At 37.0% G+C, this 26865-nt stretch overlaps 1 protein-coding gene across 1 annotated transcript in view; it reads left to right on the top strand.

The window, feature by feature from the left end:
- The first annotated feature begins 231 nt into the window (after window positions 1–231).
- Window positions 232–26865, top strand: part of LOC131070752 (uncharacterized) — a 59948-nt gene continuing 33314 nt past the window's right edge. Inside the window, exons 1-2 of the mRNA XM_058006382.2 lie at window positions 232–389; window positions 479–697. Coding sequence (XP_057862365.2) covers window positions 351–389; window positions 479–697 — 258 coding nt within the window. The 5' untranslated portion in view covers window positions 232–350. The remainder of the gene's footprint in view (window positions 390–478; window positions 698–26865) is intronic.

The raw sequence follows: 26865 nt of genomic DNA, 5'->3' as shown, positions 1-26865 counted from the left end.
TATTTTATCATAAACATTATAAAATAATATATATAAATATTAAAAATTATAATACTATATAATATGTATTACTTACTATAATTTTTTTACCATTTATTAATAATTTGAAGTGTCATATATATGATTTTAGAAAAAAATACCATGTCCGTCCAACAATTTATTAGCCTGTCATATACGACCTAAAAATGAAAAAACGGCCGTCAAATTCCAGGTCTAACTTGTACATAGTGTGTCACCAATGATGTCACTCGGCTGTCCCTTTTCGTTTCTACATCTTACGCAACAGAGCTGCTTTCAATTAGGCAAGTCATCTCTGAATTAATTTTCCAGCCAAATATCAGCTAAGACACATGGCAGAAAATGGGTTTGGATCGATTCGCTACGCGGTGGTATGTATTTACTAAACTCATTCTGCTCTGCTTAAAGTCAAACCTCTGGTATCTAAGTTTTTCTCTTTTTTATACTTGTTTCCCTCCAGATTGATGCATTTACAGACCAACCATTCAGAGGGAATCCTGCTGCAGTATGTTTGTTAGAGGAGGATAAGGACACAGAGTGGATGCAGACCGTTGCAGCAGAGTTCAATCTCTCAGAGACTGCTTTCCTAAGAAGAAGAGAAAATACCCATCAAAATGGAAATGCTTTAGATAATGATGCTGAAGAGTTTGAATTGAGATGGTTCACCCCAGTAACCGAGGTTAGCAATTTCGCAGTTGGTTTCTTTCCGGTTAACTTTTAGAATTTGGGTTATGTTAAAGTTTTGGAATGGATAGTTCATGTCTGGAATAGTTCAACAAAATGGTCCCATGGACAGTGCTTAACTGTGATTGCTGAGAAAAACGTTATAGGTGCTACTACATTGGGAAAGGGTTAAGAGTATGTATGGTCCTATGGATTTCAAATTTTTGTCAGGTAAGATAAATTATTACATTTAGGTTTACTTGTGACAATTGTATTTTTTGAGTTTGCTGAGCGTTTTCGATTTTTGAGTTTGCTGAGCGTATTTGCTTCGAAATATTATTATTTTTGTGTTAGATATTGGGAGTTAGTTTATTGTAGAGAAGCTTGGAGAAGTATAGGAGCGCGTAGTGTTAACATAGGTACTTATGAAGTCCGTAATATTATCTTTGTGTTTATTGTTGAGAGTTAAATATTATTTATACAGAACAATATGATTGAGAACCTCATGCCTGCAATTTTCAACATAGTATCAGAGCAATTTATGTTCTTGTGCTGTTGGAAGAATTTGTGAGAGGAAGCCTTTTTTTGGAACGCCAAATAGGAGAAGGTGTTATGTGGAGCAAAGTTACCGACTAGAGCAAACAGAACAATTCAGATCCATCACGAGCACAAGGATTCAGATGTCATTTCACAAAACAGTTGCTGGCAAAATCGAACAATATCATGTCGGATTTCATTTTTCAGTAGTCGCGAGGAGAATCCAGCGTAAAAGTTCTTGTTTTCAGAGTCAGGGCATATACTGCCAATCTTTCTTTTTTTTTCTATAGCTTCTAACCGCTATAAAGTGCATTTGCAGTAAACAGGAAAAGGCGTTTATTATGCTGCGTGTGATTTCTGATCTTTTTTTGTCTTATATTTGCTGCTTTTTGTAAAGAGATATCAGGTGCCTTTCATCTGATTTGATTCACTGTCATCATCGCCAGCTGCCAGGGCTGAAATTGTTTCATACATCCATTTTGATCATCGGCCATGGTGCTGCGACATAATATCTTTTTCTGTTTAATTTTTTTAATAGCTTCCAGCTGTTGTAAGGTGTGTTTGTAACTTTGTATTCAATAGCAAAAGCCGTTTAGTATGCCGTGTGGTAATTTGTAATCTTTTTTTTCGTCTTATATATGATGCTACTTTTTGTTTTTACATAAGTAGACATCAGGTGCCTTTCATCTGAATGAATGAGTGTTTTTAATCACGTTCATGAGACCAAACAATCTATATAAGATCTATAGATAGCCAGCAAAACAGATTAGCACAAAATGTCCAAACAAAAAAGTCGGGCGACACCACGCCTACTTAATCTTTTTTTCCCTCTGTATCTTGGATCTTCTACTGTGTGTCTTGATCTGGAAATCTGTGACTCTCGTTATCTTTTCTTCTTCATACATATTACTCAAGGTTTTAACGTTTAGTTTCTCAATGTAATTGATCCAAATATCCTCGTAAGCCGAACACTCCATGATGTAATGCCATTCCGGCTCCACGTTTCTTTAGTGCAATAACAACACCTTCAATCTGCCCATTCTTCTTTAGGTAACATCTTTTTTCCGATTTCACATCTAAGTTGATTTGATTCCCTGTGGTCGTTGCCAACTGCCAAGGCTAAAATTTGTTTGCATACATCCATTTCACTCATCTGCCATGGTGCAGTGACATAATATCTTTTATAATTTTTTATAATTGCTTCCAGCTGCTGCAAGGTGCGTTTGTAGCCAACAGTAAAAGCCATTTAGTATGCTGCGTGGCCATTTCTGATCTTTCTCTGTCTTATATTTGCTACTTTTTGTTTTTGGCGTGAGGAGATATCAGGTGCCTTTCATCTGATTTGATTCAATGCCCTCATTGCCAGCCATAGGGCTGAAATTTGTTTGCCTACATCCACTTCTCTCATCAGCCACGGTGCAGCGACATAATATCTGATTATTTGGTAGCCAGGAGCTCTATATATTCATATATTAGAGCACATACCAGTGTTCCACAGGGATGCGTCCCCCCTGAAAATGCAGGCGTTTCCGAGATGGGAATGTCCCTGAGACGCAAGGACGCTTAGAGAACGTCCCTCCACTGCCACCAAGTTTCCTCACTGTCTCCGAGATGTTTCCTCACTAGGAGGACGTTCCTCAGAAGTTTCTTGTTTTAGAAATGCCAAAGGGGACTCCCAAACGTCCCCGAGACTCCCAGATATCCCTCAACCTTGGAGGGGACTTGCAAACTGACTTGCAATTTTTTAAGATTGATTGGTATGGTTGAGTCTATCTTAGGCTGTTGGCATTGTTTGGGGGCGAACATGGTTGCATAGAGTGAGTTTTAGGAGGCTTTAAGGGCTTGTTGGACCTAAAATGGTGATGGTTCAGACCTACAACATTTTTTCCAATTGTATCAGACCTGCATTGTTGTATACAGTAATTTAAATCAAAATGTGTGCTCCCTACCTATAGTGTTTATTTCAGCTGCCTTTCCAAGGTATTTTCCTTTATTGTTTTCTATTGGATGCTAGTTTCATGCAATTTGGGCAATCTAGAAAGTGTCATTTCAATGCGCTGCCCTGTACCAACAATTATATGAGCTTGTAATCATTATCAATACTTAATAGGACAGATAAGCATTGTTTTAGTTTGCATGGTTCTTATGCTTGTTAAAAAGTAAAAGATCATCTAGAGTGGTCATTACACATATAAAGATGTTTTTCATGATGACAAAATTGAAATAATGCTATTATTTCTATACCTTGAGCTGAAATGATAGGGGTAAGTTAATTAGAGCTTTTACCATCTTTAGGGTTAGATCCTTTTAAGATGCTCCAACACAATCTTTCTAGTTTCATCTTATAACATATTGTTCAAAGTTCATTGCAATCATTGCAATGTGTTTACTTATTCCCTAAGTTACCGGTTCGGGTTCGAGCACCGGTTCGGGTTCGAAGAACCTGGTACGCTGGTACGGCAAAATTTTGAAAAGGGGTTTGGGTTTGTTTGGGTTCGTTAGTACAAAAACATGTAAATTTTATATATATATATATATATATATATATATATTTTGATATTTGTGAAGCCTATAAGCATGAATTAAAATTTGCATGTCACATAGCATCATATAAACAACAAAACAAACATAAACTTGTAATCATAGCATCATGATCATACCATAATAGCATCATATACATCAAGTTTAATATCGAAATGACAAAATATTCAAGTATCATTGTTTCAACTTTCAACAATATAAACTTAAAGTTTAATCATCAAATGGATCATCTAATTCATCCTCCTCCTCCTCCCCCTCCTCCTCCTCCTCATTGACATTGACATTAGATGAGCCAATGCCACTTGCACTTGCACTTGCACTATAAGTTGGCTCAATTTCCGAGTCATCAGGTGTCAATGCAAGAAGCTGAGAAGCAGGAGCATCCAAATCAGTATGCTCTGGCTCTATATCCCACATCTTCGTTTCCCCTTGTGTGTAGTCACGTTGTTTGTGTGAAGGAAGACGTAGGTTGGAATGCACATATACTAAATTCTCCGCTCTTTTTGATAGCAGCCTATTGCGCTTTACTGAGTGGATGAAAGAGTATGTGCAAAAATTTCTTTCTGAAGCAGATGAACTAGCAACCTATGAACACAAAGTAAACAATTAAAGTTATACATTAATAAAAATAAAATTACTAGCAACCTATGAAGACAAAGTAAACCATAAATAAACTAAAACTTGTAAATTTAAAATTTTAATTAATTAAACTTACTTGTGATAAAACTTTTATAGTGAGGGGTTGTAGGTGTTGGAAGCATGTGCCATGGAAGTACCACCAGCTATGAGCATCCTTCTTGGATCTATGATGAAGTGCATCAACACTTAGACCATTACCATTTGCGAATTCTATGAACTCATTTGTAACAACATCTCGCAAATCATCATCGGGATATAGTCTAAGAAATGCTGCCTTGTACCCATCAGATACTTCTAGATCTCTCCATGGTGGAATCCTTCCTAGTTTATCAAGAAACTGATTGCTATAGTACTTAGGTGTCAAGGCATAGGCAAGAAGGTGCAAAGGAGTGGTCATCTTATTCCACCTTTCTACAATAATTACTTCCAGTTCTTTGAAGAATTTCTCCTGGGGATCATTCTCTTTTTCATTTATAGTGACCTTTATTTTTTCAAGCATTGAGTCAATGCCATCATAAATCTCACCTATGCAAGGCCTATCCATGTCTGATAGCGAATCATGCTCATGATGGGCTCAGTGATACTTAGAGATATGTAACAAGATCCCACCATTTCTCATTCAATATTCTATCCCTAACTTTTTCTGCCCTCTCAGTGCTACTCTGCTTCCATACAGTCCAATTGGTGCTGATCACCATATTGCATACTGCTACTCTAACTTTCACAAGTCGTCTTAAGACGATTGTGTTTGATGCAAAACGGGTCTCAGCAACCTATAACACAAATTAATGCCAAATGATTAAAAAATAAAGTCAAACTTTAAAGAAGAATACACAGTATAGCTTACACAATGATATTATGAACATTGAAAATTTAAAAAAATCAGAAAATGTAAAATTAAATTACTATTTCACTTACCTTCAATAGCTCCAAATTCGAATAGGTTCTAAAAATCCCTTGAGACATGTGGTGGTTTGTGATGAACATCTGGATTTCCTCAGCCTCTGCATGGACATCTCTGATCCATTTTATTTTTTGCCCAATCCTTTGTAGCATAAGATTGAGTGAATGTACCGCACAAGGTGTCCAAAAGATGTGATCATAGCGTTGCTCAACCAACAAACCAGCAGTTCTACAATTTTTTGCATTGTCCATTATGACTTGGACAACATTGCGGGGTCCCACAAACTCAATGGTAGAGATGAGAATTTCTGCAATAAATTGGCCATCTTTTATTTGGCCCTCACAATCCACAGCTCTCAAAAACATTGCCCCTTTAGGGAACACCGCTATGACATTGATCAAGGGACGATTTTTAGCATCTTTCCACCCATCTGAAACAATTGTTACACCTGTCTCAACCTGTGAATCCCTTATGGGTTTCAATGCATCTTCAACCCTCTTCACCTCTTTCTCCAATAATGTTCCACGTACCTTCTCATAACCGGGGCCCTTATACCCTCTTGGAGCCTCATTAACACTTTTTATCATTTGCTTCCAATATGGGGAGCGAACAACATTGAATGACAACCCATTTGCATAAATGCACCTTACTATATCTTCGTCAGCATTGTCTCTACTCTCATTTTGGAATGCGGTTTCTAAAGGCCCCTTTGTTCTTTTACGTGTCAAGGGTGGTTCACTTTGAGGTTCATTTGTGGCAAAGAAGGGGTGGTCTTCTACTACAATATTGGGATTAGAAGGGTCTTGCATTCCCTTTGTTTTCTTTGATGTGGTTTGGTTCAATCTACGGGCTTCCCTCTCTTTTGCCGCCTCATGCTCCCTAATATATTTCATCACTGTCTCATCTGGTATAGGTTTACCATTTTTTCCAAGGCATTTTTTGATGCCTCTTCCTTCTATTCCACACAAATGGCCTACCACCCGATAATATGAACTATTACGTTCAATATCACATCCATGGCATTTCCAACGGAATCCCCCACCTCCCGGAAGTTGTTTTATAATGTCCACATATTTCCATAAGGGAGAATTTGGATCATTTCTTTGTTTTGCAATTATTTGTTCATTGCCAATGGAGGAAGACGTAGATGCCGTTCTAGTTCCTATGGCAAGAAATAATTTAAACATATTCAAAAACAAAAACTAAATAATGAAAAAAAATTCAAGTTTCATGTTTGACAATTTGTGAAACAAAAATAGTTGGAAAAAAATGTTTAAAAACCTACCTCTTGCAGCCAATGGAAGCTTGAAAATATATGGAAATGATGCTGCAACACTTGTTGAAGCTTAAAAAATCAGTCTTCAACTCCTCCTCTTTGATCTTGGAAGCCAAATTTTGTTCACCCTTTCTTCAACCTGCTCTCATAAAACTTTTGTTTGCAACACGAATGAGGTGAAATGAGTGAATAAAATGTTTTAGGAGTCACTTTTAGGTTATAACTTTCACTTTTTAGAAGGCGGAATTAAAAAAAAAAAAAATTTGCCATATTTTTGGACTTTACGGGCCGCCCAGCCACTCAGGTTCGACCTGGGTCCGCACGGGTTCGACCAGGGTCGAACCACCTCTGTGTTTTTCGAACCCTGGTTGAACCCAGTTCGAACTGGACCCGTACCACGGACCCGGTCGAACTAGGACCCGTACCAGGGGGCCCCAGAGGCGAACCCGGTAACCTAGCTTATTCCTTATACAATTATATGTATATTTAAAACTAATTTTTCAAGTATTATATGTATTATGTCAGCACCGCTCCCCCGCTGTCCCCTGGCGTTTCCAAACTTAAGCCCCAAGTACTCCATCCCCGAAACACGTCCCCCTGTCCCCTGAGGAAACGTCCCCAAACCCTATGGAACTATGGCACATACTGAAACTTTCAAGTTTCAAATATGTTTGGGTGTTGATGGTAAAAAAGGCGAGTGCTGCAAAATTATCAATAAGAAAACATTCAACAATTCAAATATATTAAGAAAAAAGGCAGCAGCAGTATTCAGGGTATGATTAATTTTTTTCGAACTTCATATTGAAACATGTAAAGCTTCTATATAATCATCAAGTTAGTTAATGAATGGTGAGGTCTGAAGTTTGAAGACATTAGGGAGATATAAGTAGTTATTGGAATTGTGTAAGGGTTTGATTTTTTATTTTGTTGGGTTACTTTGTGGTATGTGTTTGTAATGTCCCCAGTTTGAAATAGAATTTTATAATAAATAATAATAATGAAATTAAAATATTAAAAATTTAATTATAATATAAAAAATTTAATTAACTTAATGAATGGTCAAAAGATATCGAAGGAAAGGTTGTGACTCTCTCAACAATGAGATATAAAAGGGAGGAGAACCTCATTTGAGAGGGGGATAATTTGGAAATCAGAAATGCAGATCTGATTTAAATAAGAAGTGCAGATCAGATCGTGAAAGGTTGTGTCCCTTTCAAAGGGCAGAAATAATGAAGAGTTACACTCCTTCAAAGGGTGCTAATGGTGAAAGGGTGTGTCTCTTGCCAAAGGGCATACGTGATTAAGAGGTGTGACCTCTCCATCACATTGAGAGATATAAAGGAAAAGGAATCAAAAGCCTTCAGTGACAGCACCATTGATCAGATCAGATCAGAACTGTTATTAAGTTATAGGCAGTAACATCCTTGTTCTTGGTGGTATGCATGGAAATGTGTTTAATAAGTATGCTTAATATATGAAGCCCAATAATGTTCTTATGTATAATTAATAGTAATATTAATATGGACTGCAATATGTATGACAGTCATACTTAATTTCATATATATTCATAATATATAAGAAATTAGTATACTTATTGTTTAAATCATGTTATTATTGTCAGTATTTAAGAAGATGGGAATGAGATGTTCCAAAGAGGGGTAGTCTAAATCCAAGCAATAGGTTAAGTCCCAAGATAGGATGGGGATCAGCGACCCATAAGTCTTGAGGGTATAGACCCAAGATAGGTAAGGGCTTGGATCTGTAAACTTTGAGGGAACCTATTGTATTTAGTCTCTAAGTGGTTTGGTAACATACATAGACCCTTCTCTCTTAAATTTGAAGTAGTAGCAGGGTCTGATATCTATATTAAGAACTATGAATAATGAAATTAATCATCTAATGATGAGAATAAATAAGCACTAGTTAATAACTAATAAATTGAAGAGTATCAATGACTGGCTTCATGATTAATCTCTCAATCAATTTTAATATATCGAAATAGATTAATAATTTAATTATGTTAATCAGGTAGGGGACATTATAGTGTTAGTATAATTTATGAGTTTTTTTTTTTTTAAATGGAGATTTCATTAGACAAATATTCTGACCTCAACCTTCACATTTGAAAAGTAAAAATTTAGATGCAATTGATGAACAAGAACTTATGGGAAATAGTGAATAGAATGAGGAACTACCAACAGATGCAAATAGGTTATTGGATTGAGACAATAGATATTGAAAAGTCAAAGCTATTATTGATCTTGCGTTTTCTGTTTTTGAATTATATCATGTAGATCTGGAGAAATCATCCAAGAAAATTTAGGATAATCATAATTTGAATAAGTTATTTTAAAGCAAAAACAGTGAATGCAATGTTTTCCGTAAAGCTTCAGCTATTTAGATTCAAAATGGATAACGGAATTGCTATCTCAAGCCACATAAGCAATTTGATTTCTTTCATTAGACAACAGATGTCAAGGCTTCAGTAAATGCTTAGGATATTAAAGCCATTTTGTTAAACAATCTGGCTTCTAAATATAAGAATGTCATTTTTATTCTTAGGTATATTCTCAAACTCAAAGATATGATTTCAGCTTTTTTAGCTATAGAAAAGAGAAGAACAGCAGAAAATACAAAAGGCGATTCTCAATATGAAAGTATATTATATTCATGAAATAATTATAAGAGATCAAATGAGAGAAAATGAAGATTGGTTGTTATTAGTGCAAGAAAAGAGGTCACAACACTTGAAATTGTAGAATTCGGGCCAGTGATGTTCTTAAAGAAAGGCCAAAGAGAAATAAAATGAAGTTAAAAAGCCTTTGTTGAGGACCCATGGAATGCTATTATTGAAAATTTAAAGCATGATAATAGTGGTGATTGACTACTTACTTTAACAAGCACTGTTTTTGAAGATAGGAAGAGATTTAGTATAGATGAAACTCAACATGGATGGCTGCCTAGATAGTTTGGGAGTTTATGGATCTTGGGAATTGTACCCTTACAAGAGTCATGCAACAATTTGATGGAGCCTATGGTTGTAACTTGATGTAGATGGTTGTCGAGTAATTTGGAAGATTTGTGATTTGGGAGTTTGGGGAGGTAGAATTTTCTTTTCTTAGCTGAAGAAAAAAGAACAATTGCAGGAGATACAAAAGGTGACTCTCAACATGAGAGTACATTATACTCATGAATTGATTATAGAAGATCAGATGAACACAAAAGAGAGATCTAATGCTGTTATCGCAAGAAAAGAGATCACACAACCTAGAGTTGTAGAATTTACACCAATGATGTTCTTAGAGGAAAGCTCAAAGACTAATTGATGTAGCCTTTGTTGAGGATTCGTTAGATGCTATTATTGCAAGCTCAACATATGTCAATAGTGGTGACGATTCCTTATTTTAAGAGGCCCTCTGTTTGAAGATAGGAAAGAGATTTAGTGTAGATGAAACTCAGCATGGATTGCTACCTAGATAGTTTGGGTATTTGTGGATCTTGGGAGTTATACCATTACAAGGATCATGAGACAATTTGATGGAGCATTGAGGATATAGTTCAGTATGGGTGGTTGTCCAATAAGTTGGAAGATTTGTGATTTGCGAGTTTGGGGAGGTGGAATCCAAGAACTTGAGAATTTAACTTGGGAGCTACACTTTTATGAGGGTTACAAGGCAACTTGGTAGAGTTATATTTATTCCAAAAATTATTTTCAAAGAGAAACTTCTAAAGAATATGAGGTTATAATTGGTCAGCATGTTGTTTACTTTTTGTATTGCAAAATTTAAGAGGGGATGTCGAAAAATGAGGCCTACATTTTGTAATAAAGTCACCTTAGTGGTTTTTAATTTTGTTAGCTATTAGGCCATTACTATTATTGTTTTTGTGTTAATTGTAAGGATGGGAAGTTTGATGAAGTTGTACGGTAATGCAATACTTTATAAGCGTTTGCATAATTCATTGTAAAGGCCCCATTTAAGTATAAAAAATATTTACATATTGTAGTGTTATCTGTGAGAGCAATATGGTTCACTTTTTCACAATATTTGTGCCTGCAAATCTCAACACTTATTACACAACTATGTTTTTTTGAGTTTGTTGAGTGTATGTTCTTGGAAGTATAAATGATGCTGCATGCTGAATCCCTTAGGCCTAATTTGTATTGTCCCCTTGTGTAAATGCCCTAGTTTTTCCCTAAAATCACAATTCCAAGTAAAGCAACAAATGAAATAGAGTTAGAGATATCATTTACTAATTTAGATTGTTGAACAAGGGAGATTTTGGTTGAGGCCCAATTAGAGTTAGGAACATTATTTTAGTCATATGATATATCTCGTTCATTAATAGAGTTCAATCATAGGGGAGTTAGGATAGGAGGCATGATAGGGTGACTAAATACGATCCTCTACTCTAGGCCCAAGAGCAGATATACCATTCTTGTTTTCCTCACGTGGCCCTTGCCATCCATATGAGGGGGTGTACCTAGTGAGGAATCCTATAGCCATTCCCCCTTTGCTTGCCACCCTTATTCTCCTCCTATGATTGAAGTTCCTTAATCCAAGGGTCAACTATGGTAGGGGTTTGAGGCGAAAATACAATAGGGTGCCTGGAGTATCCTTCCCTTCTAAATCCAAGGGCGGGGCACACCTTGCACCCCCTTGGCCTCATGGGACTATCAATCACCCACCATGAGTTAGTGTGATTAGAAGAGGACCTCATAACAATTCCCCCTCCTTGTAGTATAGGGTGCCCGAAGCAATCCTCTACCTGTTGACGTGTATTTTGTACACAATCATACACAGAATAAAATACCATTAGGCATCTTATCCTCTCTTGAGAAAATAGTCTCTAACTGCTGAAGATCTGCAAAAAGGATCAGTTAGGTGGACTCCAAGGTTCTTTTAGTGGGGTCTCCACGTGTGGACAAGCTTTTTTAGTGGTATGATGTGATTTGCTGTTTCCTTCAAGGCTTCTTACGGATTCAACAGTTCGAAGGTTTTACTAATCTAAAGGTACTTTCAAAAAAAAATGAAAAAAGGACAGGGTTTAAGGAAGTCTAATCTAGCCCTATGAACGACTTAGCATGAATGAGATTTGGCAAGACTCAACCAATTTCAATTTTGCCATAAGATAACAACTCAATTGAAATTAGTGCGATCTTCTAAGGTAATAATGGTATTCAATGCATCACAGACCGAGGACACTACTACGAAAGTACATCTCCTAGATGCGAAAATGCTTGAAGGTTAAGGACTCAAAACATTTTCCAGTCGACCACGCAAGGCGTTCTTACAATCAGCAGGAAGCTAGTGGTTTGGATTGCGAATCCTACCAAATATCAAATCTCACACTTAGTCTTTCAAATTAACAAACTACTTTGATTGAGCGTGATTCAAGTACATCCAACAACCATGAAGATAACTCAAGAAACTTGCAACAAAACACCATAACTTCAATATTTTATTAATTTCCAAGTCATCATATACAACAATTGCTTGAACTTCTCTCTTCAAGACTCAATCTTGCTATAAAATAAAAATTGCTTACAACTCTTAATCTCTCAACTCTATTCTCTATTTTTTCTATTGACTATTCTATTATAAATGAAATGAAAAATGGGGGTATAAATAGCATCCCCAATTACAATGAAAGGTCCAGATTGAAAGTAAATCAACGGACAAGATCATGACACCTAAACCCTAATTAGGGTTTGTTACAAATGACCTCCTTTTTACTGAACAATATTAAATACATAGCCAAATATTAAATTTGGCACAAAAATCTAGGAGGTATCAACCAATGAGAAATAAGATGTCATGTCATCTGTAACAACCTTTCATCTAGAATCTTATTCCCTTTCCAATTCTCTTTCTTAGCATATGCAATGAATTTTGTCACGATTCCTTCGATTTCTGTGCTTGGAATCTCGGGAAGATTCTTGATACTCTCTTCTAAGTGGATAACCTGATCAAATGCATCTAGAAGAGCTGTGTCCCAAGTAGGTTCAAGATCCTTTGTTCTATCAATCAGGAGCATGGTAGCATACATCTGATCATACTGCTCATCTGTAACATCTGCGTCCTTGCGAAAGATGATCTTGATTCTATCCTCAAACTCTTGTAAATCCACATCTGTCTCGACCTCGATCCTTCTGCCAAGAATGGTACGAAGTACCTCAAATACTCTGTCCTGGATCGGATTGATCACCTCCTCAACTTGACCACATCTAACACTGATATCCTCAAAGAGAACACTCTTTATATGGAGTAAGGTTGACCACTGAAACAAACTGTGAGAATCACCTTCCAAGATCTTCTCTTGTGCTAAAATTCTTCTGGATGTATGTCTTATAACTTTCAAGACAGGAATGACAACGTCCTTGGTATGGGCAAATGCAGCTACTGTTGCCATCAATCTGTGGATTATCTCAAGAACTTGGATAGCCTGGTGGGTGATCTTCGACATCCTTGTAATAAACTCAATGGCCACCGTGTGAGATCTATCCATCCAATTACATGTACGCTGGACCATATTCCTGAATCTTTCTGCTTCATTGATTGATTGAAGGGGCAATGCCTGCAATGGTGATCTAACTGGATCCTGACGTCCCAAAGGTTCATTGATGTGACTGAAATATGTCCTCCATGCACCGACCTCTTTCTCAAGCTTTCTATTCTTTTCTACTTCTTCTCTAAATTTATCCTTCAATGCCTCAAATGTGTCGGTGGCATCATCTAAAGTCTGCTCTCCTGTAGATGGTCCTAACTCAATAGTCTGTATATGATAGTCCTCTGCTAGGATCTCACCCTCATATTTGTCTGCTGCCGGTGTAGCTATCTGCAGTTTTCTAGATCCAGTCTCATCTCGAATCATCTTGGACATCCTTGTAGCCTTCTTCTTCTCTGTTGTCATATGTGAACGTCCAACAAGGCTCTCTAGATCGATTGCACTGTCCTCGTCCTCAATTACGATCACCTTAGTCAATCTTTCCTTCAACCAATCTGGGATATTTGATCTTGTCTCTTGAACTTGAATCTCTTTATGTACTATTTCTTCTTGTCTGGGAGGAGATGTTACTTCATTATCATTATCTAAATCATAGTCTTGGAGAGATCCATCGGATGAAACATGCTGTGCCTGTTCTTCTTCCTGTCTGTCATTCTGTACCATCGATTCCATGGATTCTTCCACTCGAACTGTTCTATCCTCTGGCCTGGAAGAAGTACCTGGTGTTTGATCTTTGTTAGCACCTTGCTTTTTCTTGGAAGGCTCTTTCTTTTCTGATCTTTCCTTTCTCTTTGAACCTCTCGAATGGAGATTGCCCTCACTGGCACATCGAAGGTTACCTTCACCTGAATTCCTAGGATTAGGATTGCCTTCACTAACACTGGCTCCACCTTCGGCTGGCTTTTCTTCCAAAGTAAAAGACATGGCTATGCCTTGTTCTCTCAACTTCTGATGTTGAATGTCTACCCATCTGCGAGTACAAGACAAGACTGGTGCCATCAATTCATCTAAATCCACGGCTTCGGGCTCATTCCAATTCAAACTTATTGTTTTGCTCTCTCTATCATATGAAGATTGGATGTGTCTGCCGTTGTCCTGAGCTTGGTCGGCTACTCTGTAAATCTTACATTTCCTGATGAAATCCAAAGGCAATCTAGAATGTATCTTACGTTTCACTTCGAGATCATCTAGGAGATTCATCATAAAATCTTCAATCTGGTACTCATGTCTAAATCTTCTACCGACTGTCTCCTCTAAATGTCCATGAGGATCAAAACTATTCCTCCAAGCAAAAGATGAAAAAGGATACAAGGCTAACTCCCTCTCTGCATCATCCATGGCTGAGACATTGGGACATACCTCAACTGAATTACCCAAAATAATAGGTACCTGAACTCCATTCTGATGTCTGTGTCTGAATGCCTTCACATATGCTGCCAACTGCCTTGTTACTTCAAGTAACACAATCCTGTCTGTCGGGTATCTCGGCAACATGTATGGAGGTAAAGGACATCCATACACTCTAATGTAAGTGAACTTGGGAAACTGAATGAACCAAGCACCGTACCTCTTGATTAACTCCTGGGCATCCTGAGATAATCTGTTGTGAATCCCTCCTTGCAACGTCCTTGTGATGTTCATCGTGAAAGTATCATTGATTAACTTGTAGTTCTTCCCTGGTGGATGATGCAAGTGGGTATAGGATTCACAAACTCTGACCTCGCCGGGTCCTCTTCCAATCACTCCTCTGTGAGGTAGTCCTGCGTACTCAACGCTCCTGATTAAGGCATAGATGACATATGAACTCATGTGGAAGGACTTAGTAGCCCTGAGTCTTCTCAACTGTACGTCTAAGCAATGGCTAATTATCCTAGCCCAATGTATTGTACCCTTTCCTTGAACAATCACCTGGATGAAGTAAAACATCCATTTCTCAAAATAGAAGGCATGAGGTGCTCCTGTAACTCTGTTGAGCATGGTGATCAAATCTCTGTACTCCTCTTGGAAATCGATCCTGTGTGGTGTGTTCGGTACTTTGTTCAGACGGGGACGACTCTTGAGTAGCCAGTCCTTGTTGATTATGCTTAGACAAGCATCTGGATCATCATCGTACACTGATCTGGCTCCTTCAATGCTCTTGTATATCATGTCCCTGTGCTCTGGAAGATGGAAGGCTTCACTTATGGCCTCCTCTGAAAGGTACGCCAAAATGTTTCCCTCATTGGACACAATTGTCCTGGACTGTGGATTGTAATGACGGGCACACTCGATCATCAACTCGTGACACTGAATGGCTGGAGGAAAACCGGCCGCCTTAATGATGCCACTTTCTATTATTCTCCGGGCGACAGGTGATGGCTTGCCGATGTAAGGGACCTCTCGGAACTTCTTCGTGCTAAAGTTCCCCAAGTTTGTATCTCCAATGTTGCTCCACTTGGACACGATCTTGGTCTCCACTTCTTCAGTCTTCTGATCTTCTTTCATGAGAGCGGAGCGACTGGTGGATGCTCCCGCCTTTGGGGTTGCCATACCTACACAACATTTCATTATAAGAAATAGATTTTGCAATAAATAACGTAGATAAGAGAGATAGATTTTAGGAAACCTCATGATAAGTCCCTAGAGTTATCATTTCCTAAAATACAACGATTGAGCTAAGAGATTCAAAATTCAAAATTTGAAATATGACGATGAAGGAATAAAACAATAATAATTAAATCGCCATACCTCGATAGAGAGCTAACTCTAGAATGCAAAAACAAAATTTGCCTAGGCAAAATTGAGGTATAAAGATAATCTTCAATATGATCCCCTCAAATTTGATTTCGCCACCTCTGGAGAGAATGTGATCTTCAATTTTGCACAAATAAATCACCAAGTCCTTAGCAAATTCGCCTTAGGCGTGGTCTTGGATGGATCTTCAAATTCGCTCTTGGTGTGGTCTTCAATGCAATTCGCACCTCTTTAAGCACACCTCGCACGCCTCACACCACCTTGGGAATGTCTACGCCATCTTTGGTTTGAAGTCGCACCACCTTTGGAATGTCTAAGCGTGCCACCCTTGGTCTTCAATGTAATTCGCACCACCTTTGGAGTGTCTTCGCCACCTTGGATAAATGAAACTCGCACTATATTCGCCCCTTGTCAACTCGCATAAAGGAAGGTAAAATAATGATGTAGAAATGATAACTTTTACCCCTCTTATATAGCGCTTGCATCCTTTACCCCTTAGGCCGACTTAATAAAAATAAAACCATTTTTTAAATGATTTGCAATGACATAACAAGGCCGACCTCCATATATGAGCGCTCAAATCGATTTTTTATTAATTAAATAATTAACTATTAATGCCTTGCGTTTTTAAATTGTAAATTTCGATTTTTAAATAAGGCAAAAATAATTAATAAATGTTTACGCCATAATAAATGCCAATAAAAAATGGATTTTCAATTTTTTAAATTGATTTAGCATTTAAAGAAAATTCGAATTGTTTTAATTTGGTGCCAAAAAATATGTAAATAGAGGGACGTACCTCATCGCTCTGGTCCCTTGGAGAGGGACAGGAGCGATTCACCATCTTTGGCATGATTCTTGCGTTTTCAACATTCAACCTCTTCATTTCTACGTCCCAAATCGATCATCTGGTGGTCCTTCGAACTTGAATTTCTTCCTTGTGCGAGCAAGTGCATCCCATGACCATTATCGCCCTGGTCCCTTGGAGAGGGACAGGAGCGATCTCCATGTTTTCACATTCACCTTGTATCTTTGACCTTCGAAATATCATTGCTCGTGTCCTTTGCGCTTATTTCCATTGGCTTTCATTATGTGTTTGGATGCATTAAAGGGACCATCGCCCTTGTCCCTTGGAGAGGGACAGGAGCGATCCATTATTTCTCCTTGATCTTGGCGACTTTTAAACTTCGATCCTCTCTGCAATGTCCTCCAAATGTCGTCCTTCGCATTTCCTATCCTCATTTCGCCTTGATCTTTGAAGGAACGTGAGTGTTTTGATAGGATCGCCTTGGTCCTTGTCCAAAGGACAGGAGCGATGGGAGACTTTTACCTTGATTAGCAATGTTTGGACGTTAAAAACTCTTGCAAATTGTCTTCAAACGATGTCCTGGAGCATATGTAACCTTGTGTATCTTTGTCTTTACGTAAATCTTGCATGGATTAATCTAATATATCAATATCGCTCTAGTCCCTTCCTGAGGGACAGGAGCGAAGTTCATCATAACATGCTTGTTTTTGTTTGTACCAACTTGCAATTATCTTCATTGCGTGGAATGATGTCCTTTCGACCCTCTTGGTAACTTGAAACTTGTTTGCCTTTTGAAATTTATGCCATTATGTAGATATCGCTTTGGTCCCTTGGAGAGGGACAGGAGCGACCTAGGTCTTTAGAGTGCAAATCCTTCCATGTGATGACCTTTGCGACGTTGCGCTTGATGGAAATGCCTTGAAATGTCCTCGCCACCCTTCGTCCTGGCTTGGATCGGCCTTGAACCTTGGAGGGACGACCTTGAACTTTGGAGGGACGCATCATCACCATTGTATCGCCCTGGTCCCTTGGAGAGGGACAGGAGCGATCTATCCCTTGTGGCTTTCATCTCACTTTGCCATGCGCTAAGTTTATATTCAACGGATTCGTCCTTCTTTACTCGATCCGTCCATGCCTTGACATTGTTTGGAATTTTGCAAAAAAGGCAATTATATCAAAAATCGCTCTGGTCCCTTCCTGAGGGACAGGAGCGAACTAGGCATTTAGCATTGGTATGGACGTCCCAAAAATCTTCAATTTATATTCAATGCATTCATCTCATGTTCTCCTTCGTTTTTGAACGTAAACTTGCCTTGACCCTTGTCTGGATTTTGCAAAATGGAGGAAATCGCTCTGGTCCCTGGGAGAGGGACGAGAGCTACAAGGTACCTCGCCCTGGTCCCTTGGAGAGGGACAGGAGCGATTTAGTCAATATAGGTCATTTTCCTTCGTTTTCTGCATCTCAAATTATATTCATTTGGCAAAGTATCTTCCTTCGGACGTCCTCAAATCATTAAGTTTTCAAAATCTTGCAAGGACAAGGTGAAATTTGAATTGTAGCTCCGGTCCTTCACTGAGGGACAGGGGCGATTTTCCTCCTGGAGGCATTTCTGTGCTCATGAAAATCTTCAATTTATATTCAAATGAAAGATCTTGTCGTTCTCTATCACTTCAAACGTAAAATTTGTCTGGACTCTGCAAGGACAATAAGATATTTGAAATTGAGCTCCCGTCCTTCACTGAGGGACAGGAGCGATTTTGCTCCTACAGGCCAAAATAACAAGATTTTTCACATTTTAACACTTCACGAGGCGAAAACAAATCAATTCCAATGCCCAGGATCAAACTTCAAAAAAAGGTCAAAATTTGGTCAAAATATTCAGTCAGACAAAAATTCATATTGACGGTCATCATTTAGACAAGTTTAAGCTCTGCATGAACATTCCAATTGAAAATTAGACCATTTTGGCGAATTCATTGCATTTAAAATTTGCATTCTAGAAAAGAAGCTCAAAAAGCTCTCAAAAGTGACTGGATTTTGGCTTGAAAAGGCAATATTTAAAACCCTAAGGCTTAGCCCTAAATCCAGACAACTAACTAACTAACAAAACCCTAAAAACGAAAGCGAAAACGAGCAAAAAAAACAAACAAAAAGAGGGGGTCCCCATTTGCGATGGGGCGATGTGTGAAAAGGTCACAACACTACCCTAGGCCCAAGAGCAGATATTCCATCCCTCTTGGCCTCATGTGGCCTTTCGCCATCTCATAGGAGGTGGTGTGCCTAGTGAGGAATCTGTAGCCATTCCCCCTCCTTGTATTCCCTTCCTCATCTTGCCATGATTGATTGTTGCTATTTAGAATTCCATTTATTACTCATGTTATTATATTATCATAAATTAATATGTAGAGAATTGTGCATTATAGTGCCTCCTATGCCAGGCATACGTATTGAACATATATATTTATCCATGCATACCACAACTGAATAATGATGCTACTGCCTGCAATTTAATAACAACTTTGATCTAAACTAGGATTATGTCTTTTCCATGGTTACCACGCCTTGTAAAAGTTGTCCTTTTGCCTTTTAATCAATAAACTGCTGCTGTAATCACACCCCACTAACATGTATTAATCTAAGCATAAAGATTTACATATCTATTAATCTATTTGCTGCATTGTTATTATATATGGATCGTTGTAGATACTTAAGTTTGTGCATCGATGCAGATTTAGAATGCTAAGTCTTCGATGTAATAGAATCGTTGCCTTCATCTCTGCTTTATGAAGATAATTACGGCCTGGTACATTAACCTCTTTGGTCTAAGATCATAGAAAATCGTGAAATCTTATTAATAAGACGTTTTTTTGAATATCTACATCTGAACCTATCCTAAGGATGTTTATTGCATACTATCATTCACATGAGATCTAACTATTATGAACACAAATAGAACACAAGATATATACGTGGCATAGAAGCAATAGTCTGAAAAAATCCCAATTATACCCGATTATTCCTGAATCTTGGAGCCAACCGATTTATTCCTTGAAAAAATCCTGATTCATGAAAAAATCATTGACCCAATTTTCAATGATTTTTTTGCATTTAGATCACGTTAAAAACCCCAAAAATGGCAAAAAAAAGTGAAAACAAAAGCTGTAAAAACTCGCAAAACCCTAGAAAAACTCGTGAAATTACTGAATTGCTTAGAAATAGGGTTGATCCAAGGTGGAATTAGAGTCAATGTTGTTGAATTTTCTTAAAATACTACGAACACAAGAAGAAGACCATGCACAGTAACCATAGGGTGTGCTCGATTAACCACGGGCAACGATTCACATTATTGTTGCACTCCCAACCATAGACGATATACTGTTATCGTCTCTCCCGAGCACGCAAATTATATCTCCAATATATATATATCAAATATGAATAGCAAGATGATGTTACAATGACACAAAGACCAATGTGAATTGTTTCAATCCTTGAAGCTTATAGATGGATCCAGTCACTTTAGACTGAAGGAGATGCAAACTGAACTGCTGTAGGATGTACCACCAATGCTTTCCTGAGTTGCTTGCATACAGAACGATAGTGCATAGTGCTGAAGAATTCACAATGTTTTGAAGAATGACAGTGCATACAGCATGATAGTGTTGTAGATGATAGTTTGATCTGCAAGTATGTCATATGTACTTCAATCTGCTACAATATGTTCCGCACTGCTCACACATTCCAGATTGCAGTCTATATAATCTATTCACATTTATGATGGGGAACAATATCCATGATACTGAAGATAATATCGATATGCTTATGTGTCTTGCTGTAGTGAAGACCTGATCTGTATATATGTCTCTTCGATCTATAATATTTGTGAGAGGAAAGGCACACTATTTGTATCCATTCGTGGGATACATCAAATGACATGTCTTCTTGACAATGTCGGGTGTGATCCTTCATCGTGACCTTTCCAAGGGGTGGCGGGTTTATGAAATAATTGTTTTGTATTAACCACTTAATGCAATTTGTTAACCAATAACAAATAGTTAGGAACAAATTCGTATAACATAAATACGATTCCTTTTAATAGGCAAGATAACTTATAAATCGTTATATATAAATGTGTAAGGCCAAAGGCCATTCACACATTTGTAATTTGCTATGTCAGCCTGAAGGATCCAACTGTAGCTATTATTTCAACAAATGTGGAATCAACATTGAAAAAGTTTGTTATTTTGTCCCTTTTGTTTTTCTTTCCGACCTCTGAAAATCCCTAAATAAAGGAGTGGGAGGAGCAATGGCGGTCATCAACCGAATTTGAAAGGGCCTCAATCATCCTAAATCATGGGGGGAATATGAGATAGTATCAAAGCATCTGGAAAATGTTCTCTAAATCATGGCTTCAATATGACTCAAGCTCGCTGCACACCCCTCCCAATGGATTCTGATGTGAACGAGTATATAATTAATATTGTACACTAGCTTTAAAATTAATACTATTATGCACTATTATAGATGGTGTTTTGACAAGGAAGGAGCAAACCCCTATAATCTATAATTAATACTCTAAAGTAGTTTCAAAATTTAAACTATTATAGACTATGAATATATATCATAGAAACGAGACTTGGACTCGGCAAAGCTGATTTGACTCGGGACTCGGCAAAAAATCGGCAAGACTCGGCAAAAACTTGGTAGGACTTGGCAAAAAAACCAATTTCTAGTGAGTCTTGCCTAGATCGAGTCTTGGAGAGTCTCGAGTCCGTGAGACTCGGCTAGGATCACTTGGCTCAAGACTCGCTAGGACTAGGCGAGTCTTGGAACTATGATATTATATATTAATAGCTATAATAATAAACTATAAATTAAAAATAATGTAAAATTTATAATGTACATATTTAATTTTTAATATAAGATATAATATATATATATATTTTTATGGAGGAAAGGGTTTTAGCTTGGTCTGATCCCAAAGAGACTACTTACAGAAGAGCTCTTCCCATGAGGCTATTTTTGGGGAGTCATCATTTCCTACACTTCAATTGTTCAAATCCATGAGCTCAACGGCAGAGCAAAGGCAAAAAGCCTGCGAGCTCAATGGCCTAGTAGAGGTTTGAACCTTCGTGGCTGCCTCACCAATGTTGTGTTTCTACTACAACACAGAACATCCAAAGACATATATAATATATATAGATATAGATATATGATTTGTAATTTATAATTGATATAGTTAATTTTTGCTCAAACAGAGACATACAATTCATTATGCGAGCAATATATCCAAGGTGCTCCACGAAATAAATTTGAATGACAACAAACAATCTTAATGCTATCAGATTTGCACAAGCTTACAAACAAGCTTAATGCTATATGAATAATAATAAACAAGCTTACATACTTGTAATAAAACAGCCTCCAACACATAATCATTAAAATTTGTCTACCTAAAATAGTAGTTGCAAGCTAGGTATTGCCAAAACCAATGGCTTGCTAATCTTTTACTTCAGCTAAACAAATGCCTTTTGTTGAATTCTACCCTATATAAAAGACTTACCAATTGCCATCAGGGAATATAAACCATTGCAACTGTGGAATATGATTTGATAAGCTTTCTCAAATATTGAACTACCCCTAGAAAACTCCTTGCCTCAATTGCAATGAAAGTCATGGATCACTTCAAAATGGGTTCCACTTTTACTAAAATCCTAACAATAGTTGGATTGCTGTCTGATAAATTTTTATCTTAGCTACTTCATAGACTTAGCTAATTTTTGATCTCAGACTTAGACAACTATTTGGTGACTGCTCCTTTAAAAAGTTAACTGAATATTTGCCTATGTAATCAGCAATATGAATATAAACAACAATATCTATTTTCTACAATTCAGGGGTCAAACTCTATTTTATTTACTCTCTATATCTCTATGCTATTGAAATGCCCTTAAGTGTTTTAAAAAAAAGTAGTTTGTGTCTACTTTCTAAATTTTTTTTACGATTTTTAAAAATCCAATTTTTTATCCATTTTTTCAAAAAATTGTATACTTTTGGTTTGCCGATTTTTTCCCAAATTGATTTTTGCTGCTATGATATAAAGCATTGCAGCTGTGGAATACAATTTGATAAGCTTTCTAAAATATTGAATTAACCCTACAAAACTCTTTGCCTCAATCCAAATGAAATTCTTGGATCACTTTAAATGGCTTCTACTTTTACTAAATTCCAAACAGTAGCTGGAATGTTGTCTGTTAAGTTTTGATCTCAGTTACTTCATAGACTTAGCTAAAATTCAAGGTCTTAGACTTAGACGACTATTTGGTGACTGTCCTCTTAAAAAGTTAACTGAATATTTGCCTATGTAATCAGCAATAAGAATATAAACAACAAAAAATTATTTTCTACAATTTATGGGTTAAACTCGATATTATTTGCTCTCTATATCTCTATGCTATGGAAATGCCCTTATTTTTAAAAAAAATTATTTTTGTCTCTTTTTCTACAATTTTTAATGTTTTTCTTAAATTTGATTTTTTGCTGATTTTTCCCAGTTTTTTTTTGATACTTTTGGTTTGCCGATTTTTTCCCGAAACAATTTTTGTTGCTATGATATGTGGAAACCCTTATGGGAGAAAACCACGGTAAAATAGCTTCCTTATATGTAGAAAACTTCTTTTACAATTTCATAGGTATCAACCCACTAGAGGCACCAACCCCTCATTCTGTTTGCAAGAACCTTTCCCACTAGAGGCACCAATCCTCATTCTATTTGTGAGCACTTGCTCACTAGAAGCACCAACCCCTCATTCAGTTAATGGCACTGACCCCTCATTCAAATTCGTCCTTTTGAGGGATGATGGATGATCCTATTCTTCACAAGTTATGCTATACTTTTTCTTCTTAAATTGATCTCAAGTCTGCTATGAAGAACTCTTCACAAATCTGCCTTCAAGTCTTCTATAGATCTGATCACAAATTTGTCTTCAAGTCTGCTACAGGTCTAATCACAAATCTGCCTTAAGGCCTTTCTCAAATCTGTCACAAAATAAACCATATTACTCTCTTTTAGAATCTGCACCAATTCCTTCTTTAAATCCGATTTAAATTGTTCATAGATTCTTCACACTACTTTCTTCTTCATTTACATATATAGGCTAAGTTGCTGGGTTCTTCCTTATGAACCTCCGGGTCTTGGTTCGGGTTCGGTTTTCCCTGGGTTCGGACAGGTTCTTGCCCAAACTCTGGGTTTGTCCCTGCCAAACCTAGAAGAACCCGGGAGGAATTTTGTAGTATTTCACAAAACTAGTCAGAAATTTGGCAGAAAAAGTTGATTTTGTTGACTTTTTTTAATTGTTTTTTAATGTCAAAAAGGTAAATCCGACCCCCAACCTTAATTTGACCTCCTAAAATACTAAAGAAGTAAAACCTACTTCATTTTTGGACAATAGAATAAAAAACATAACTTCTTTGCTCCATTGCTGAACTTCAGTTTTTGTTTGCCATTGCTCAAGAAGAGTTGAAGATTGATTGTTGCTTATGGAGAATGATGATGACATTTTTGAAGGCCCATATGATATTTGATCAGTGATGGCTGATTGTTGTAGCTTGACATTATCATTTTTGAACTAAAAATTAATATGGTGGTGTATTTACTATTTTGCTATGTTATTTGACTATCAGCATAGTAGAGTATTTTGAACTTAACTACTGCTGCATATATGTATATATTTAATCCGAAACCCCCAAAAAATTTTGGCCGAACCCGTGAACCAGAACCTCAAATCCGAACCCACCAAGAGGAGCAACTTAGTATATAAGAGTCTCCTTTATCTCCTTCAAGTCTGATATAAATCAGATCAAAAGAGCCTTTTCCTCTATACACTCATACTATTCACACACCTTCCTTGCATTCATTTTAATCTCTATTTATATCTTTGAATTTCCAAGGGTTATATCCGTTTGATTGGATACTTTATTCAAAGAGTCCTGTCCCTTTTTATTTATTAATTATTTTATTTATTTTTCATAAAGGATCGATTCCAATAATGTAATGATTTGTTTGTTTAGCATCATGTCTTTTCATTTAACAAAGCATTCTCTATAATTTCGCACCCTTCTGTTTAACTGATGCCTTGATGAGACCAAGTATTAATCGCTGTTTCTAGTTTATTAATTAAACACCCTTTGAATCGGAATCTTTGTGGACAATTATAAATTGCACCTCTTTAATTGTCTTCTAATTGCTGCTTATACTATTCATAAGGTGATGCGATTTGACATAATATTCTTACATGTCACTGCCTCATGTCTGATCCATGTCATACTAGTATATGCATTGGTCTGAAACATCTTTGATCGTTGCCACTGTGTGATATTCATTGCTGTCAACATAGAAGTTGGCTTGTACATCTGTTACTTTCATTTCAAGTCATCCATAAAAAGGATAGAGTCTTGCATAAGATGAAGCTATTGACATTGATTGATATATTTCACTGTTATTTGTGTTCACATTCCATTATTCATAACTTTCTCTTAACTGTTACTCTCATTTCTCATCAATAATAATGATGACAACTCAATGACAATCTTTCAGTAGTCTCCTCGTTCTTCCTCTAACATTAATGATAGCAAACTTCTCTATATCTTTGATATATATCTTGATAACTGAATATATTCTTTCTCCTCGTGATATCTTTGCTCTTATTGTTACTCTGATCAAACTCTTTAGACATCAATGACAGTAAGTTCCAATTGTCTTTGACATCAATGACAATATTTCCAACAGGTGAGTGTGGGTTGTACATTCTTCATAGCAAATAACTTGATTATCTAAGCTAGTCATTCTGCTGCCACTGCCTAAACGGACCCTAGATGGGTTACTAGGGAGCAGCCAGAATCCATCATGACAAAAGAAGTTCCATGTACCATAATATTCCCATGGTGGATGGGAAAAGGCTATTCCTGTCTAACCATAAATGTCAAACTCACTACTGGTGAGTGCTGATACATGTCTATGAAGGACCAAAATGATCTTATGGCATTGATACAAATATCTATCCGTCTTTAGCTTCTGAATATAACAAAACAGAGCATTATACCTTCCAGTTATAGAGTAATTGTATTACTACATGATCAATTGTACCCCCGCGTCTTTGTGAGATGTTCTTATCCATGCTTAGAATTAATGCGTTTTGCTTCTTATTTATCTTTTTAAACTGAAGACAAATTGAATACGAGGGTTAGACATGATAGTCCATATTTTCACGATGCCCTGATCCAGGTTGTTCAAGACCTTCTCAAAACAGACCCGAACGCTGATTCAAAATCTGTGATCCATTTTCTTACTGAGCATGCATTCAAATTTCAGACAGTAACATAGATGTGCATATAAAAAAGTGACAACGGCATAGCACTCATTCTAGCATGTGAGAAAAAACTCAGAAAACAGAACACCAAATTTATGTGGTTTACACCCTTCCTGAGAAACATCATTGTAGAGCAACATCAATGGTGATTCCCCTTGTTTAGGAACACAACATGTCCTCCCCTTTGGAAAGCTTGTCCACAAATCTTAGAGCCAAATGGAAACTCTCCAATGCATCTCCTCCTCCGTCCTCTTCATTGTCCCTAACTTGGAAATGAAGTTATGAAGCCACTTGAATAGGTAGAAATCTGGATTTGTTGGATTGGATGGATTTGCCTGATTCAGTCCAGACCTTTCAATTCCTATAGAAAGTTGAAAGAAGTTTTTTGAAAATTTCCAATTTCCAGTTTTTTTTTTACATTCTGAAAAATTAATTATTTTGAACTTGGAAACTGAGTAGAGACTTGACAAGACTTTGTTTTGATGACTTGAACGAACCCATTCACTGTAATCTGCTCCACATTCTCAAAGATATCATATGGATCCATGCATCCCTCATTAAAATTTCCGTTCACGTATATTTCCATGAGTTATTGAAGTAAGTGTCATGATGAATTGAAGGTTTAAAAAAGGTTTATGTTGAACACTCTCCTCGATTGCATTCTCATGACCATGTGCAGTCATCTTTGTCTGAACATTTCATTCCTAGATGTATTTCCCTTATTAGAAGATTCACTATAAAGAATTTATTTTTTGCCAAAAAGAAGTTGTGAGATCTTTATAGCATCTCGACCATAGTCATAATAAAGGAGAGGAAAATTATCAAAAAGAGACTGTTCTTCATCAACTATAGAAGATTCATAAAATATAAGCC

Source organism: Cryptomeria japonica, chromosome 2, assembly GCF_030272615.1.
Source record: "Cryptomeria japonica chromosome 2, Sugi_1.0, whole genome shotgun sequence".
Classification (NCBI taxonomy): domain Eukaryota; kingdom Viridiplantae; phylum Streptophyta; class Pinopsida; order Cupressales; family Cupressaceae; genus Cryptomeria; species Cryptomeria japonica.
Note: the sequence above shows the minus strand (reverse complement) of the source record. Positions and strands in the feature narration are given on the sequence as shown.